General features: G+C 45.8%; 1 protein-coding gene across 1 annotated transcript in view; it reads left to right on the forward strand.

Moving 5' to 3' along the window:
* Positions 1 to 15,612, forward strand: part of Rora (RAR related orphan receptor A) — a 119,130-nt gene that overhangs the window by 87,157 nt on the left and 16,361 nt on the right. Inside the window, exons 3-5 of the mRNA XM_055597907.1 lie at positions 6,293 to 6,434; positions 8,850 to 9,245; positions 15,081 to 15,202. Coding sequence (XP_055453882.1) covers positions 6,422 to 6,434; positions 8,850 to 9,245; positions 15,081 to 15,202 — 531 coding nt within the window. The 5' untranslated portion in view covers positions 6,293 to 6,421. The remainder of the gene's footprint in view (positions 1 to 6,292; positions 6,435 to 8,849; positions 9,246 to 15,080; positions 15,203 to 15,612) is intronic.

Here is a 15,612-nt window from a genome sequence, read left to right on the forward strand (position 1 = left end):
AGGGAGGGAGGGAGGGAGAAAGGAAGAATGGATACCGCTCCTGAGGATTGATGCCCAAGATTGCTCTGTGGAACACCTACCATGAAAACAAGCCTGTAACATATGTGTACAAAAAAGTAGAAGTGGATATGTTAATGAGTAAGATGCACCTAGAATCAGGAACTCAAATCTGGCAACCACTTTAAACACAGTTAATGACTTGTCCTACACAGCGTCTAGAGCCATCCTCAGAATATGCCTGCCACTGGGACCCACCCTCCCCACTCCCACCCTGGCATGCCTTCAACAGGTATCTAGTTTAGTTAGCTGTTTTGAACAAAGGCAGCAGTGGAGACCGTGAAAATGCAACTAGAGGGATAAAGTCAGAGAAGGAATATGCCTCAGGCATGGCAGTTCAGAAAAGATGCCTGTTGAGAGAGAGAGAGAGAGAGAGAGAGAGAGAGAGAGATTGTCCCAGACAGTGGCAGAGACAGAGGTCCTTTGGAGAACTAGAACACAGTAATTTGGCTTGGCCTGCCTATGACTTTGGGAAGAGATGCCTGGCGGGTGGCCATTGCCTGGTAATCATGAGGGTAAAGCATGGTGGGCGACTTCAGTACTGGGTCTCAGGTGAGTCATACCCAGGTTTGGATGGAGGAATGAGACCAGCCACATAGTAGCAAGATAGTTTCAACATGAATTGGGGTTGATAGTTTCATCTCCACACATGAATAAGGAAACGAGACAATAGAGACACATTTTAGAACCTCGCATCTTTGTTAGTGATGATGTAAACAACTTTGCTGAATTGTTTAGTAAATTTCAAATTCTGGGTGAAAACTTCCATTTTTCCACCCTATTCCCAACTCCATGGCCACGGTTATGACACACTCTCGAATTCAGTCTGCACCGGGGTCACCTTATGACTTTTCCATTTAGACAGCCACCAAAAGTAGTAGCGGTCAACCAAGCCCCGAAGTCTAGGGTTTGCCAGTTTCTGTGGTGTAAATTCCCCACCATGAAGCTATTACAAGCTACACAGTGCAACACCTTGCTGAGAGAGTCGGGAAGAAATAACCAATAGTTCAGTGCTTCCACCTGCTGCTGCCCTCCAATACACTCAGCAGCGCACACTGTAAAAAGTAATGATCGTGTTTTAGTGATGGTTACGTTTAACAACTGAATTGAATGGCTTCCCTGATGTTTAGCATTCAGCTCTTGAATCCATGTATGAGCTTTCTCCTGAACACCTGGGCCCCACTCCTAACCCAGGGAATAAAAGAAAGAGTCATACCCAACAGTCAAATTCAGGATATGTAACCATATTGTTTTCTGGAAAGTACTGAGGAATAGACATGTCCAAAGAACAGTAAGCAGATATCACAAATAAGACTCAGAAACACGCCTCAAAGACAAGGCAACATGGAGTTGCAAAGATGTCTCAACAGTTAAGAGCATGTGTTGGTCTTCCAGAGTTCAGTTCCCAGCACCACTTCAAGTGGCTCAGAATCGCCAGTAAACTCCAGGTTCTAGGGGATCTGATGCCCACTTCTGGCCTCAGACACTGCATTTAAGCATACAACATCCCCCCCAGGGACACACACAGGCATAATTTTTATTTCTTATAACTACATCATTTTTCCTTTCTTCACTCTAGACCATCTCATACACCCTTCCTTGCTGTCTTTCAAACATGTGGCCTCTGTTTTTCATTGTTGTTTTGCTCTCTCTGTATGTATTCCTAAATACAACCTGCCCAGTCTATATAATGTTACTCCTATGTGTTTCGGGGCTATCCATTTGGTACAGGATAACTAGTTGGCATGTACTTCCCTGGGAAAGATCATTTCTCAGGCTCTCACCATTCTGTTGCTTATAATTTTTTGTGTATGGTTGAAGCCTCTTTGGCTTTCTGCCATCCACGTTATTTCTTATTGCTCTCCTCAAGTTTAGGCAGTCATGTTGGTGAGACTTTATGGGTATAACGAGTGCACGTTGCTCAAACTCGTGAGTTTACATGAACTGTATCCCTAAAGGTAACAGATTTATGGTGCATTGTCAAAACCTGCATTGGGTGATCCATCATGTCACTGGTTGAGGGCTATAGGGCCTGATAATCTCCTTTGGCACGGAGGGCCTATTGGCTTTAGATTTTAAAGGACTGCATGGCAGCATATAGCCACTAGGTGGTGGTAGTGTGCCACAATCCAAGCATCTCCTACCTGAGGTAGATCCTGATGGCTTGTCTCTCAAGCCCACCATGGGTAGGGTGGACCTACTTCATGTGCTCTGACCTCACTTTTTGGTTCTAGTAAAATTGCTCTGTGATATAGTTAACTTTTTTCTTGCCATTCCTTGACTTGAACACTGGCTTTGTGAGACACATTTCCCCCCCAAGAGCTTAGCCACAGGCTCTCAACCTCAGAAATTCATGTCTCAAAGGAGCCTTCTCCAGGATGTGCTGCAAGCTGACAGAATCCTCCTCTCAGAAGGGTGCTGCTTCCACGTTAAGAAACAAGGAGCCTACTAGGCCTTCTACAGTTTCTTTCACACTTCTAATTCTTCTCTCTCGTGTGGATTCTAAAGCTTTACTTATTTTACCAGCATAACATTTAAACTGCTCAGAAACTGCACCCCCCCTCCCCTAAGGAGGGGAGTATTCCCTAAGGAATACTGATGTAATCATGAGGACTTGAGTTCAATCCCATGTGCAAAGCCAGGTGTGATTGCTTTCATGCACTTACCAACCCCGTGCTGTGGGGCGTGGAGGGTAGAGACAGACAGATGCCTGGGTCCCTGGCCAGCTAGCCTAACCTAATCATGAGTTCCAAAGCCAAAGTGGGAAAAAGAACAAAAATCTAAGGTGAACAGCACCTGAGGAGCAAAACCTCAGTTTTCTACTGGACTCTGTATGCATGGGCCAACCACACAGAAGAAGGGAAAGTTCTCAGTCTTTCTGAAAATGCAAAGTTCAGTTTGGCCGAGTCAGGGCAGTCGCTCCCTAGAAAGGGGCACTGGCCTATTTCTTCTTAAGCATCTCCTACCTGAGGTAGATCCTGATGGCTTGTCTCTCAAGCCCACCATGGGTAGGATGGAACTACTTCATGTGCTCTGACCTCACTTTTGGCTAGTAAAATTGCTCAGTGATGTAGTTAACTGTTGTCTTTGTCCATGAGATTGGCCTCTTCCTGGTTCTCAGCCCAGCCCTCTCAAAGCTGCTTGATAGGCTCCGCTGAAGAGTAAGTATGAGGTGAAGAGGGTGTGCCTGCCGGATTTTGCCTTCCCAAGCCCTTTCCAACTCCACATCTAGGCAGAGAGCTTGGAAGCCAGTCACGAGCTCCAGGGTCGGTCCACTCCTTCAACCCTAGATACATAGAATGCTGTATTAAATTTCCTTGAAATGTATGGCCGATTTACTCCGACGGCCCTGCCAGTGAGACTCTGTGCCCTCAGTTTTGTTGCCGTTCACTCTGGGAATGAACCAGTGATTGCAGTGTGGGTGAGGGAGGTAAGATGAACCAAAGGAGACATACTACAGAGAGAGAGAGGAGAGGATGGGATTCTGAGCCTCGTTCCTTGCGTGACTCCCGCCTCGGCTGCAGCCGTAGACCATGTGTTGTTGAGATGCCTGTGCAGCGGCCTGAGACAGCTGAAGAAGCAATCTAAAGGAGAAGGTTCATTTCGGAGTCAGTCAGTCCTGCTACTTCATCAGTGTCTTGGCTTTGGACACTCATTTAATGGTGGGCCTCTGTGAGAGCGGGAAGGGATGTCTGACACATGGACAAAGAAACTGTCAATTTCTTTGACAAATTATGGAAACAAAGGGGACAAGGGTATTCTGGAAAGTCTGGAAAACTCCTGCCCTGGCTTCCTGCCATGCTGGAGGTGGGATTTTGAGCAAGTCATCCCATCTTGAGGGGCTCCAGTCCCTTTACCCTTCACACAAATCAACAAAATAAAATAAAAGTTAAAATCCCTGTGAAAGAAACATAAAGGGTGTGGACAGTGGCTGAGTCTCACGAAAGCAATAAATACTCAGCTCAGATGGAGGCTGAAATGAACACCCAGGCAGGTGACCTCTTGGTGTGTCTTAAAATATGTTTTCTTGGCTTCCTTCTAGTAAATTCTAAGAAAGCTTTTTCTCCCTTTTTACCAGAAACCACACACACACACACACACACACACACACACACACACACACGGCTTTAAATATTTTGACAGGGGACTGTTTTTCAAAAGACACTGGACTTGATACAAAGCAGGTGAAAAAAGCTGAGCTCACAGGCAGCTAACTTACTTGACTTGCTTTACACAGACCCCAGTCATCACAGAGAGCTGCAGATGAGGCCAATGGTGGCAGACTCCCAGTGTCTTCCATACCTGTCTGTCCACTTGTAGAGAAATAATCAGAAAGCAAAGAGAAAATTTGACTCACTTACGGCCCCACTAGCCAAGACCAGCTTTTTAGTTTCTGTTACATCAAATATGGGATGCTCTCTCACTCTCAAACTGTTGTATACCAGGCTTAGTACTTTAGCCAATTTAATCACCTTTTATTCTAATGGTATTTCTGAAACACGATTTTCGGTGCTCGCCCAGCACCATGGTATTAGCGTGCACTGGAACTCAAGTCAGTCACCGTGGGCATCTAGTGCTCTAAAGAGCATCCTTCTGTTGAAACTTTGTACCATTTCTTTAGCATTCTTTTAATAAAGGATTTCTGGCTTACAGGACAAGCACATCTTGCTTCTGTCCTTACCAGTTCTGATACAGTAGCCAAATCTGCCTCCGGAAGAATCTGTTGGCTGAAGTATACCATCAATATTTTGACATTATCCAGTCCATTCTTTCTTCTCTCCCTGCCTCACTGATGCCTGTCATTAAAGAGAGCTCTGGAAATGACTACTCTCTGTCTTGTACCCTCTGTGGCTCTGCTTCACACAAACAACTCCTTACTTTTCTTTCACATATTTTTCTTTTGCCCAGATTAAAATACCACCGAAAGAAAAAATATAAATATACATATATCCCCAACACTGCCACTGCCATGTATTTTGGAAGTTATAAAATATGCTTCTAGCACATGTGTTGCATAAGAAATCTATGGTGGATTAGAATGTATTTTCAAGTAAGTGATAGTGGAAACACTGCACCTACGGTAAGCTTGTGGGTTTCTGCTTTAAAAAAAAAAAATCCCTAGAGAAAAGCTTGCACCTTGCAGTCCTAGTCCTGAAAATCAGGAAGTTAATAAACACAGAAGCAAAAACAGCATCCTTCAGGTTCATAGCTCCTTCATATTTCCAGCACAGCACTCAATACAGATAAGAAGCCGATTTTCATCATACCGGACTTGTCAAATCCTAAAGGCCATTATTCTAAACACTGCTGATTCCCAACCATTGAGGATTGAGAATCCCCAACGCAACTGATCTTTAAAATAGTCAGTCCAAGTGTCGTCTGACTATTGCACCAGGCTTAGGAAGTGAGAGATACCTAAACAACCTGAGGGGCAGAGCGAGAACTCCACACCACCACACACCTAGACTGAAAGCCAGCTGAGTGCGTCCACATTTTCCTTAACCCTGGGCAGCCTGGAGAGGGGTTTACTTTGCCAGAAGTGTTTTGGAGGCGGGGGAGATAGATGACTTGGTGGGATACAGCACTTGCTGCATCAGCATGAGAACCTATGTTTGCATCCCCAGAGCCCACGTAAAAAGCCAGACACTGACGTGGGCACCCGCCACTCCAGCACTGTGGAAAACAGGGGTGGGATTCTCACGGGGCTTGCAGCCTGAGAGTCTACTTCCAGGGACAAGGAGAGACCCTGTTTCAATGAAATAAGGCAGAGTGTGACACCAGGACAACTGATGGCCTCCTCTGTCCTCCGAGGCACACATAGGAACATACATGTGCACACACAAACACACTGCTGTATACCCCCACACACAAAAAAAGAAAGAGTATTTTGGAGATACAGGTTAAACAAATCTTTTGGTGTCATTCCAGTAAGCACGTTGCTCTGTTTGGTCAGCCTTTGTTTTGAACATGTGTCTTTTACACAGGCAATTGGGTGGAAGAAGTTAAAGGAAGTTTTGCATGTGTAAGGGATGGAGGATTAGGCTCTGGGGGTTAATTTTACTCTAGCAAAAAGAAGTGACTTTAATTTCATTAATGGTCTCCTAGCCGATTCTGCTCCGAGCTTAACCCTCCATTAAATATTAATGCCTCACGGTGCTTGATGCTTAGTACACAGGTTTTGGTTTCTCCACCGGAACTGACACTAACCTGTTCCATATTTATAACTGAATCGCAGGGCTTTTTCAGGAGAAGTCAGCAGAGCAATGCCACCTACTCCTGTCCTCGGCAGAAGAACTGCTTGATCGATCGAACCAGCAGAAACCGCTGCCAGCACTGTCGACTGCAGAAATGCCTTGCCGTGGGGATGTCTCGAGATGGTGAGCCTCCCACAGCTGGAGCGGGACAAATGCATGCGGCTGGGCAAACATTCTTGAAGCATGGGTGCTGGCTGCGTCATCAGGGGAAGCCCTCCTAGCCCCTTTTCGGGCCCCTGTGGCAGTTCTCTGCAGTCCACAGCACTTCCGGTATCCTAGGTCTACTGGAGTCAGCTGGCTAGCTGATGAGGGTAGGCAGAGAAGTGTCTTGTAGTCAGAAAACCTTCAGATTGTCAACAGTTCAGAAACTATAGTTCTGGGTCACCTGAGGAGTTTTGTAAACATGCCTCCTGCAGGAAACCCAAGCCAGGACAAATTGGTACTTGCCTTATGCTGGTAAGTCTACTGGCATTTGGCAGGAAATGGTTCTTCACACTAACTGGGTCATCCAAGTTGCCTGCCAGAGTCAGATGTTTGCACCTTCCGAACGTGCGAAAATAGTACAAAGCGAGGCTTGGTGATAGATGTCCTTTTTCATTAAGAGGAGGTGTAATGACTAGAGAAGGGCCCCTATCCAATCACAGAGCATCTCCAGGCACTCCCCAAAGCCACTCTCAAGTGCACTGAATACCTACAATGCCAGGATTCCAGACAGTTATGTGTGGAAACTGGCAGGAAATGCAGCTGACTGTCTCCAGAGACCTCCTTGGGTGGAGTGTCAGTCTGTCCTTCCCACCATCAGATGTTTTTAGGACCGGCAAAGCCACCCAGGTGGCTCAAGTTCATTCTCACGACATCTTCTGTGAGTGTCTCTGCACCACTGCAGAGGTCAAGCTTTTGCTGTTAGGAGACTGGTAGCTCAGAATCCATGTTGTATTCAAGTTGGTCCTCCAACAGCATTAAACCGACAGTTAGGTTCTCAGCCTGTAAGTTATAAATGCATTTCCTTGAGAGCTGATCTTTTTTTCCCCCATTCACTGTATACAACTGTCATTTTATTACAACAAAGGTTAAAACATAATTACATAGGCAGGGCAGAAGTTTGACCTATGGGGTGTTCTAAAATTTATTTGCCCCTTCCCAAATTAAGTATTTCCAGGATGACTTTTTACATATGTATGTCATAAAATAGTATATAAGTTGTTGTGAGAAAGCAATGTATTTCAAGGTTTATAAAATTATATGCCTGTTTGGCATCCAGCCAAGCTGTAGAAGCTCCAAAATGGCTGATATCCTCATTGTTCCCTCTGTATGAAGGACAGCACATCCTCCCCTGGCAAGAAGAGTCCACCAACTGGTCAGTGGAGTGGGCTCTTGGCTCCCAGCTTCATTTTCATCTCCCCTGTCTCTGCCCCTTATGTCACTCTGACAGTGGTGGAATAAATGAGTTCATCCCCCCAATCAGGAATCAATTTAACTACAATCAATTAGGAGAACTAAGTCCCTCCAGGAGAAGCTTCATCTACAGTGCCTAGACAGGGAGGGCGGGGGACACCCTCAGTGGGAGAATCCAAACCAGGAAAGCTGTTTTCTATTATCTGGATGGGTGTTTCAGGAGAAAACACCTAGACAGTGAAGTGGGGAGCTGCTGTAACCCCTGCCACCCTTAAACCTGAAGACCAATTCTGAGGAGAATCGCCGTAGGCACAGACCCTCCCCATAGGATCTTACAAGGCTTGCCATCTGTTGTTCTTTCTACCTGAGGCTAAATGGTTGTAGAGCAAATTATCACTTGATGGCTCCAGTTCAGACCCACCTGTGTGTGCCTTGGCTACTTGGGAGGCAGAGAGGATGATCGCTTGCACCTAGGAGTCAGGGCCAGCCTGGGCAACACAGTAAAATGACCCATCTCCAAAAACAAAATAAAGGCAAGGCCACAACGGCCAGCAGGTCTCATAGGTCAAGTAGCATCAGACTTTACAATTTGGGGAAACTCTAGACAGCCCTCACCATAGAGCACCAGCTGGTCAGCCAGGAAGAACTTCATTCCTATGAACAGAATAGAATATTTAGTATGAGTCTCTGCATCTCTGCCTATCGGTTCGAACACTCTAAATTAAGGGGCAGGCGGGCCCAGGTCAGGCCTTGTGGTAAAGAATGAATATTTAGCTAACACCCCAGAGCCAGATGGAGCATGCCTGTTACCCCAACACTCAGGAGGTTGAGGCAGGCTGACCAGCAGTTCAAGGCCAGTCTGGGCTACCTAGCGAGGTCTATCTATAAAAGATATCTCAAAAAGAAAAAACAAAACATATTATCAAGGAGCCTAAGGGTACAAGGCTGCAGGTAAACAGGGGAAGGGTTGCCTGGGCTGGCTTGCAAAAATGTGTGTCACCCGGGGCACGTGAAGAAGCCTGTTCTTGCCTGTGGGTGACCTGCTTTTGTGCTGACCTGCTCTGAGACTTTCTGGAAACCTGAAAGCTTGGGAGAGGCTAATGCTGCCTGGTTCAAGGTGCTCTTTGCTTTCCCTCTTCCCAGCTGTCAAGTTTGGCCGGATGTCCAAGAAGCAGAGAGACAGCTTGTACGCCGAGGTGCAGAAGCACCGGATGCAGCAGCAGCAGCGAGACCACCAGCAGCAGCCTGGGGAGGCTGAGCCGCTGACGCCCACCTACAACATCTCAGCCAATGGGCTGACGGAACTGCATGATGACCTCAGCACCTACATGGATGGGCACACCCCGGAGGGCAGCAAGGCCGACTCAGCCGTCAGCAGCTTCTACCTGGACATCCAGCCCTCCCCAGACCAGTCGGGATTGGACATCAATGGGATCAAACCCGAACCCATATGTGACTACACACCAGCATCCGGCTTCTTCCCCTACTGCTCCTTCACCAACGGAGAGACTTCCCCAACCGTGTCCATGGCAGAACTAGGTAAGGCGGGTGTGCGGGCCGCCTCTGGCTTGGGCTGGGCATACACCCCTCTGAGGTGAGAGGGGGACAAGGGACGGTCTCTCTCCTCCACCTTTCCGAGATTCAGAAGCCAGCCTCGCTGTCTGACGGCTCCCCGTGGCATTCTCAGTAAATGCACCGCTGCTCAGGAACTAGGCAGGTTGTTTGCAAGCAGCCCGTGTTCCACAGTGCGCCATAAGTGCCCGGCAAGGCTGCTCGAACCAGTTAATTCACTTAGGCTCCAGCTATTGCTCTACGCCTAAAGTCACACACAAACGCGAACTCCACTAACCAAACCTAACCAGACAGAGATATATATATATATTTGTAATTTTTAGGTTCTTGAATTGGTTGCTAACATTTTTAAATTGTTAGCTGACACAGGACAAGTACGCATAAGTCATGAAGGTCAGGGTGACATTTCAGTGCATATCCAGGACCTGTGCACATCTGGTGTTCAGAAATACTGGCCCAATGTGACTTAAAAAATTCAGTCTTGCCACGAAGAGCTGATAAGCTGCTTTTTTATTGTAAGCGTTCAGGTTTAGCAGGGTGACTTTGGTAGGGAAAGAATGGCCAACAGGCACGTGGTACGGTCCCGAATCCCAAGAGCAGCATACTGTCACGTGCGGCTGATCGTTACAGGTGTGATAATGACATTCTTCCCCCATCACAGTCAGCCTGCTAAACTTGAATGCTGATAATAAAAATCAGCTTATCCGCTCTTTGGGGGAGATATAATTTTTTTATTACATTGGGCCATTGTTTGTGAATACCAGCAACCACCTGGCACCCCGGGGAGATGACCCGACTGGTGGGCCCTCAGGTAGCCAAGCTTTGCTGTGCTGCTGTGAATTTTAAGTGCCCGAGGTGGCTTTTCTCTTAACTTGCCAAAATGTTTTGGAGATGACCACTGGTAACAAAGCTGGTAAGATTTCCTACAGGGCTGTCTTTTGCAAAAGAGAAGAAGAAGAAGAAGCGAACAAACACCAAGTCTGTTTTCCTCGTTGTTGGGACAAGGCTGTTTCAGGAGGGGATGATGGCCTAGAAACGCTGATGGCACAGACAACGGAAGCGGTCCCTTCATGTGCATTATGCTAACATCTTCTGCTATATTTAATCAATTATTTTTAATAAGGCACTATTATTAGAAAAACTTTGATAAGAGGCTTTCCAGTCCTGGAATGCTCAGCTGCTCCCAGCGATTCTGTCTATGGGGTTATTATGCTCTTTTGGGGTACTTCAATTAGCTGCCGCAGCCTGGGGAGCTGCGGTGAGACCTGGGGTGCTGAAGAGCCAGCAGGCTCTGCCTTGAGCACAGAAACCCTCCGTTCACAGCCGTAAAGGCCGTGTTCTCGAGACGGCACCTCCACCTCTATACCCCAGAAAACATCTTTTTTTTTTTCTTAAGTGAAAATGTATATTTCCAGTCCAAAAAAAAAAAAAAAATCTCCAAAGAGAACAAATTGAATGCTCTTTAGGTTTTTTTTTTTTTTCCTACACAAGTGCCTCTTTATGGATCTAAATTTAAATCCTCGGGAGCCGGGGCGTTCTGAGCCTGCTCTTTAACCACTGCACAGCACTAACGGTGTGTGCCGACACTCTTTTGATTAGCAGAGAAACCTCTGGACTAGGAGTCATGCTGAGCAGAGGTAGGTTTTGTTCTAGTTCAGGAGGGAAAAAAAAGTATCAGACCCTTTTTTTTTTTTTTTTTTTTTTTTTTTTTTTTACGGTCATGGAATCTTGGTTGGTTGAGCCCGAAGCAGAGCTGCAATGAGAATTAAATTGTCAAAAATGAATAAGGATATGATTGAAAGCTGACATGCTTCCCAGCAAAGCGACCTGACTCACCCCAAGCCTGCTCCCACTCCACTGTGGGGACAGTGAACCTGCCTGTTTGCCTGAGTCAAGGCAGTACAAAGCACATGGTATTTTGGTTAAAAGTGCACAAATACCTGAACGGGGCTAAAAATGGCTGGGCTGGTACCCTCAAGTCTCTGGACAGACCTATACTGGTCACCTCCCTGTGGGTCTGGGAGCCATGGGTTTATAGCATTTTCCAGGATGAATTGACTCAAATATAACCAAACTGAAAAGCAAATTAGAATTCTTCTGAAAAGGGATAGATCCCATTTGTATGTCAGGGTAGTTCGAGGGAGTTGAACGTGGCATGAAAACGGCCTAAGACTGGCTGAGCCTTCTTCAAAGCTACTTCGTAGTCTGTAGATTTTCAGCACAGCCTATGACCTGTGGTCCTTTCTAACAAAAACTCCTGACCTTCTTGTAGGCTAAACTTTGTCATCAGAATTTCAGCAAATGAAATTGCACAAGAGGAAAATAAGTCCTACATGAACGTATCCTGAGTCCAATCCCGTCTCATTTTACCCACAGAATTTTGAGCAGCACAGGCCTTCAGCCTTGGCTAGGAAATCTTGCCCTTGGCATTCAGTTAGTGCCTGAATCATGCATTCCAGATAAACAACCAAGGTTTGCTTTATAAAGAAGCACTGACTGTTACAGCAACTGTCAGCTAGTACCTTGTGCGAGAGATGGCTGACGGAGAAAGCTCAGTTAGACAAGAAGTCAGTGTATGTGGGCTGTGGTCCGTCCCTCCTAGCTTTGTAGTTGGTTGAACAACCCATTGAGCTTCACAGCCTGCAAGCTGCAGCTGTCCCTCTTGTGCATTCACAGATGTACAAAGGTTAGCACAAACTCTGAAACCAGATGATATTTGCACCAGAGCTCTGGACAATTGTAACACCTGGGAAAAGTTACGCAACCACATTGGCTCAGGTGCCTAGCCAAAGAAATGGGGACAGAACTGTCACCTTCCTAGGTAGGTAGGTAGTAAATAGATAGAGGCAGATAGGTAGCTTCAGAAGACATGTAAGTCCTTTGGGTCTGCCACATAGCAAGTGCTGTGTAAATGCTAATGATTATGTTATAAAATGTTACAATGTTTAATAATGTTATAATGGTGTTATTTGATGATATCAAAAGTTCTGCCCTACCCTGACAGTCTGAGAGAAAAATATTAGAAGTCAGGACTTCTCATCTGAAGGGTTTAAACATTGTAACACACACAACACAATTCAAGGGAAAATTTGAGATTTTGTTGCCCCATCCCCCCTTTTCAAAGTAAGCTCACAGCTTTGAATTGGGCTGTATCCATAGTATCTGTGCCCAAGGGCAACGGGTGGAACGCACCTGGTACCCTGACAGTACTGAGATGGCCACGATTGAGGAAGGAGATAGGCTCACTTGTATCACGAAGCAGGAAAAATAACTAACCTGCTAGCTCTGCCCACAGAGCTTGTCTCCTAACTCCTAGGTGTTAGGACTTCACCGCCTTCTCCCAGTCCAAGAGCCACACTAACCTCCTAAATTTTATGCAATCTGGTTATACTCTCTTTTGCCAAAAGGGAAATTCAGAAATAGTGAAGGGTCTTAAAAACATTAGCCTTGCCAGATCTACTAAGAACCGGAATCAGAAACACCGCCTGAACAGTTAGTCAGAACGTAGCTGCTGCCCCCTGCTGGCCGGGCGCACTGTGTGCACTGCGTTAGTCCTTTTCTCTTCCTATTGGCTGCTGTGAAAGCCACACTCCAGGTGTTTCTGAACCAGTTTGCGGTGCTGGGGATCAAACCTAAGTAAGGTCTTGAGCATGGCAAACAAGCACTCTGTCTCTGAGCTACATCCTCGGCCCTGAATAAAATTTGAGACAGGGCTTCACTCCGTACCCCTGAAACTCACTATGGCCGGCCTTGAACGCAGGGCAATCCTCCTGTCTCAGCCTTCTAAGCACTGAGATCATAGGCACGTTAGCACCATACCTGGCTTCCAGTAACATTTGTTAAGATCTGTCAAAACAAGGTGTTGACCGTAATAACCATAAAAGACATGAGGATGAGCAGAGTGAACCCTGTAGGACTTCCTGGGCCTCATTTTTTAATATGCAAATCTTGGTTTATAGTCTAGACACGGTCCTCCACAGTAAGAGAGAGCTCTTTATCTGAGCGTTAATTTTCATCCATTCTTTTTAACTTCATGAGCAGGCATCTCTGCTTCTTCTCAGCTCTGTCTCCTTGAAGTGCTTTCTTTTGTTTACGCTTGATTTTTTTTTAATACTATTTATCCAGGCTGATCTGTTACCTGTGTATCGCCAGACAGGGCTATTAGGGTTTATTATGTTTCTGTGTCTCCAAGGAGACTCTAGTTTCAGAGTGCATTTAGGTGAACTTTCTGTTTTCACATAAATATGTCTCCTTCTGTCTGATGGAAGCCATAGCATATTTGTAAACAAGCAGGCTGCATTGCTGCTGTCACTAGCCTTGCGTTCTCTGTCATCCTAGTGGCTTTCCTGCCATGAACTCAAGACCCTGGGAACGTGATCATTTTTCCATATGAGTTGATGTTTGTAAACGCCTGTCAATTCTTTCAAATTTGAGACAGGGTTTTTCTATGTAGACATGCTAGGCTAGAACTTTCTATGTAGATCAGGCTAGCCTCAAATATACTTCCATCCTCCCATCTCAAGAATTCAAGTTGCAGACTTGCCACATGTGTTCTTTCATCCAATCTCCCTTCTATATAGACCTGATGCCCCTCCCAACACAACTGACCCCTTCTGTGGGGTACATCTCTTGGGGTCCAACATGCTATTCCTCCTTTCCTAAGAAGCATTCTCCAGTCCTGTTCAGCCAGCCCTCATCTCTCCCTATCCTGAGAGTGACTACCTTTATTTTGTGATGATTTGCCTTATACTTTATTTTCTGATATCTTGAATTATCTTTTCTGCGTGTCCACACATGTCCACAGATGATCAATTCTAGGGACATCTTTGGCATATATTTAATATCACCAAAGCCCTGAAACACAGTATAACAACTATGCAGCATCATATACATACATGCATATATGTATGTATGGCGATACTCCCTGTTCTGTGATTCACTTAATTCTCACAACAGCCCTATGAACCAGTGCCATTTTCTTCATTTTACCAAGGAGGAAAGCCAAGTACAGAGAGCTTAAATAACTTGGCAACCTCATATATCTCAGAAATAGCAAGGCAGAGATACAGTTCCAGATAGTTTCAGTTCAGGGTATCTCTTTGCCAGACTGCTACATAATCTGTTCATGCCTCAGTGATGTTTGCTGGAAAATCAAAGGTAACCAGTTGTCTCATTTTCTGAGCTGAGAGATGTTTCGGTCAAGAAAGTACTTGCATCTTTCTGAGTTCGAGGCCAGCCTGGTCTACAAAGTGAGTCCAGGACAGCCAAGGCTACACAGAGAAACACTGTCATGAAAAACAATAGGAAGGAAGGAAGGAAGGAAGGAAGGAAGGAAGGAAGGAAGGAAGGAAGGAAGGAAGGAAGGAAGGAAGGAAGGGCTTGCCATTACAGCATGAAGACTTGAATTCAATCCCTAAGAACCCTCGTTTAATAAAAAGAGGGAAGGAGGAAGTTGGGCATGGTATAAGCACGGCACTGGGAGGAAGAGAGAGGCAGACCCGGGGGCTCACTGCCAGCCAGTCTAGCTGAATCAAAGAGCTCTAGGTTCAGTGAACAACCCAGCCATGAACAAAAGAAAAAAAGTGAGAAGAGCAATTGAGTTAGACTCCAAATGTACACACATGCAAAAATAAAAAGATGTGTACACAGACACACACACAAATAAAACAAGATTAAAAAATAAAAAAGTCGAACGGGTCAGCACATTGCTTTGCATGAGTTACTTTTTAAGGCAAATGACCCAAGTGGAAGAGGTACTGGTTCCTGAAAGTTCATGGTTGTGATCTCGTTTTTCTCCCCCAGAACATCTTGCACAGAACATATCCAAATCCCACCTGGAAACCTGTCAATACTTGCGGGAGGAGCTCCAGCAGATAACGTGGCAGACCTTCCTGCAGGAGGAGATTGAAAACTATCAGAACAAGGTAGAGTCAGAGGACTCTCTTCCCATTGAGGCAGCATGGGGGGGGGGGGCAGTGAAGGAAGGCATTCATTCAAAAGAACAAACAAGACAGAAGGCTGACTGTCCTGCCTCAGAGTTCAAATCGCTGGTTAGGACCTTACTTTTTGTTGTCTTCCTGAGATGCTAAGTTCAGCTGGGACAAATTGTGTTTTGTAAGTCCCTCTGTGTGCCAGTAGGGGACTAGATCAGGCAGCTTCCAAAAGCCTCTGTGAGCAAGGATTTGTTCTGATGCCACAGTAGAAGATTTTGAGGTCTAAGAATTGGTGAAAGTAATTTCAGCCCCAACCTGCATGCTTTGAGATTAATAAGGAGTTGGTTAGAGATTGTGGGCCAGGACAGGGCTTAGGTGATGGAAGAGATAGTTTGCAGGTT

The sequence above is a fragment of the Psammomys obesus genome, unplaced genomic scaffold (assembly GCF_907164565.1).
Source record: "Psammomys obesus unplaced genomic scaffold, mPsaObe1.curated_primary_1811, whole genome shotgun sequence".
Classification (NCBI taxonomy): Eukaryota; Metazoa; Chordata; class Mammalia; order Rodentia; family Muridae; genus Psammomys; species Psammomys obesus.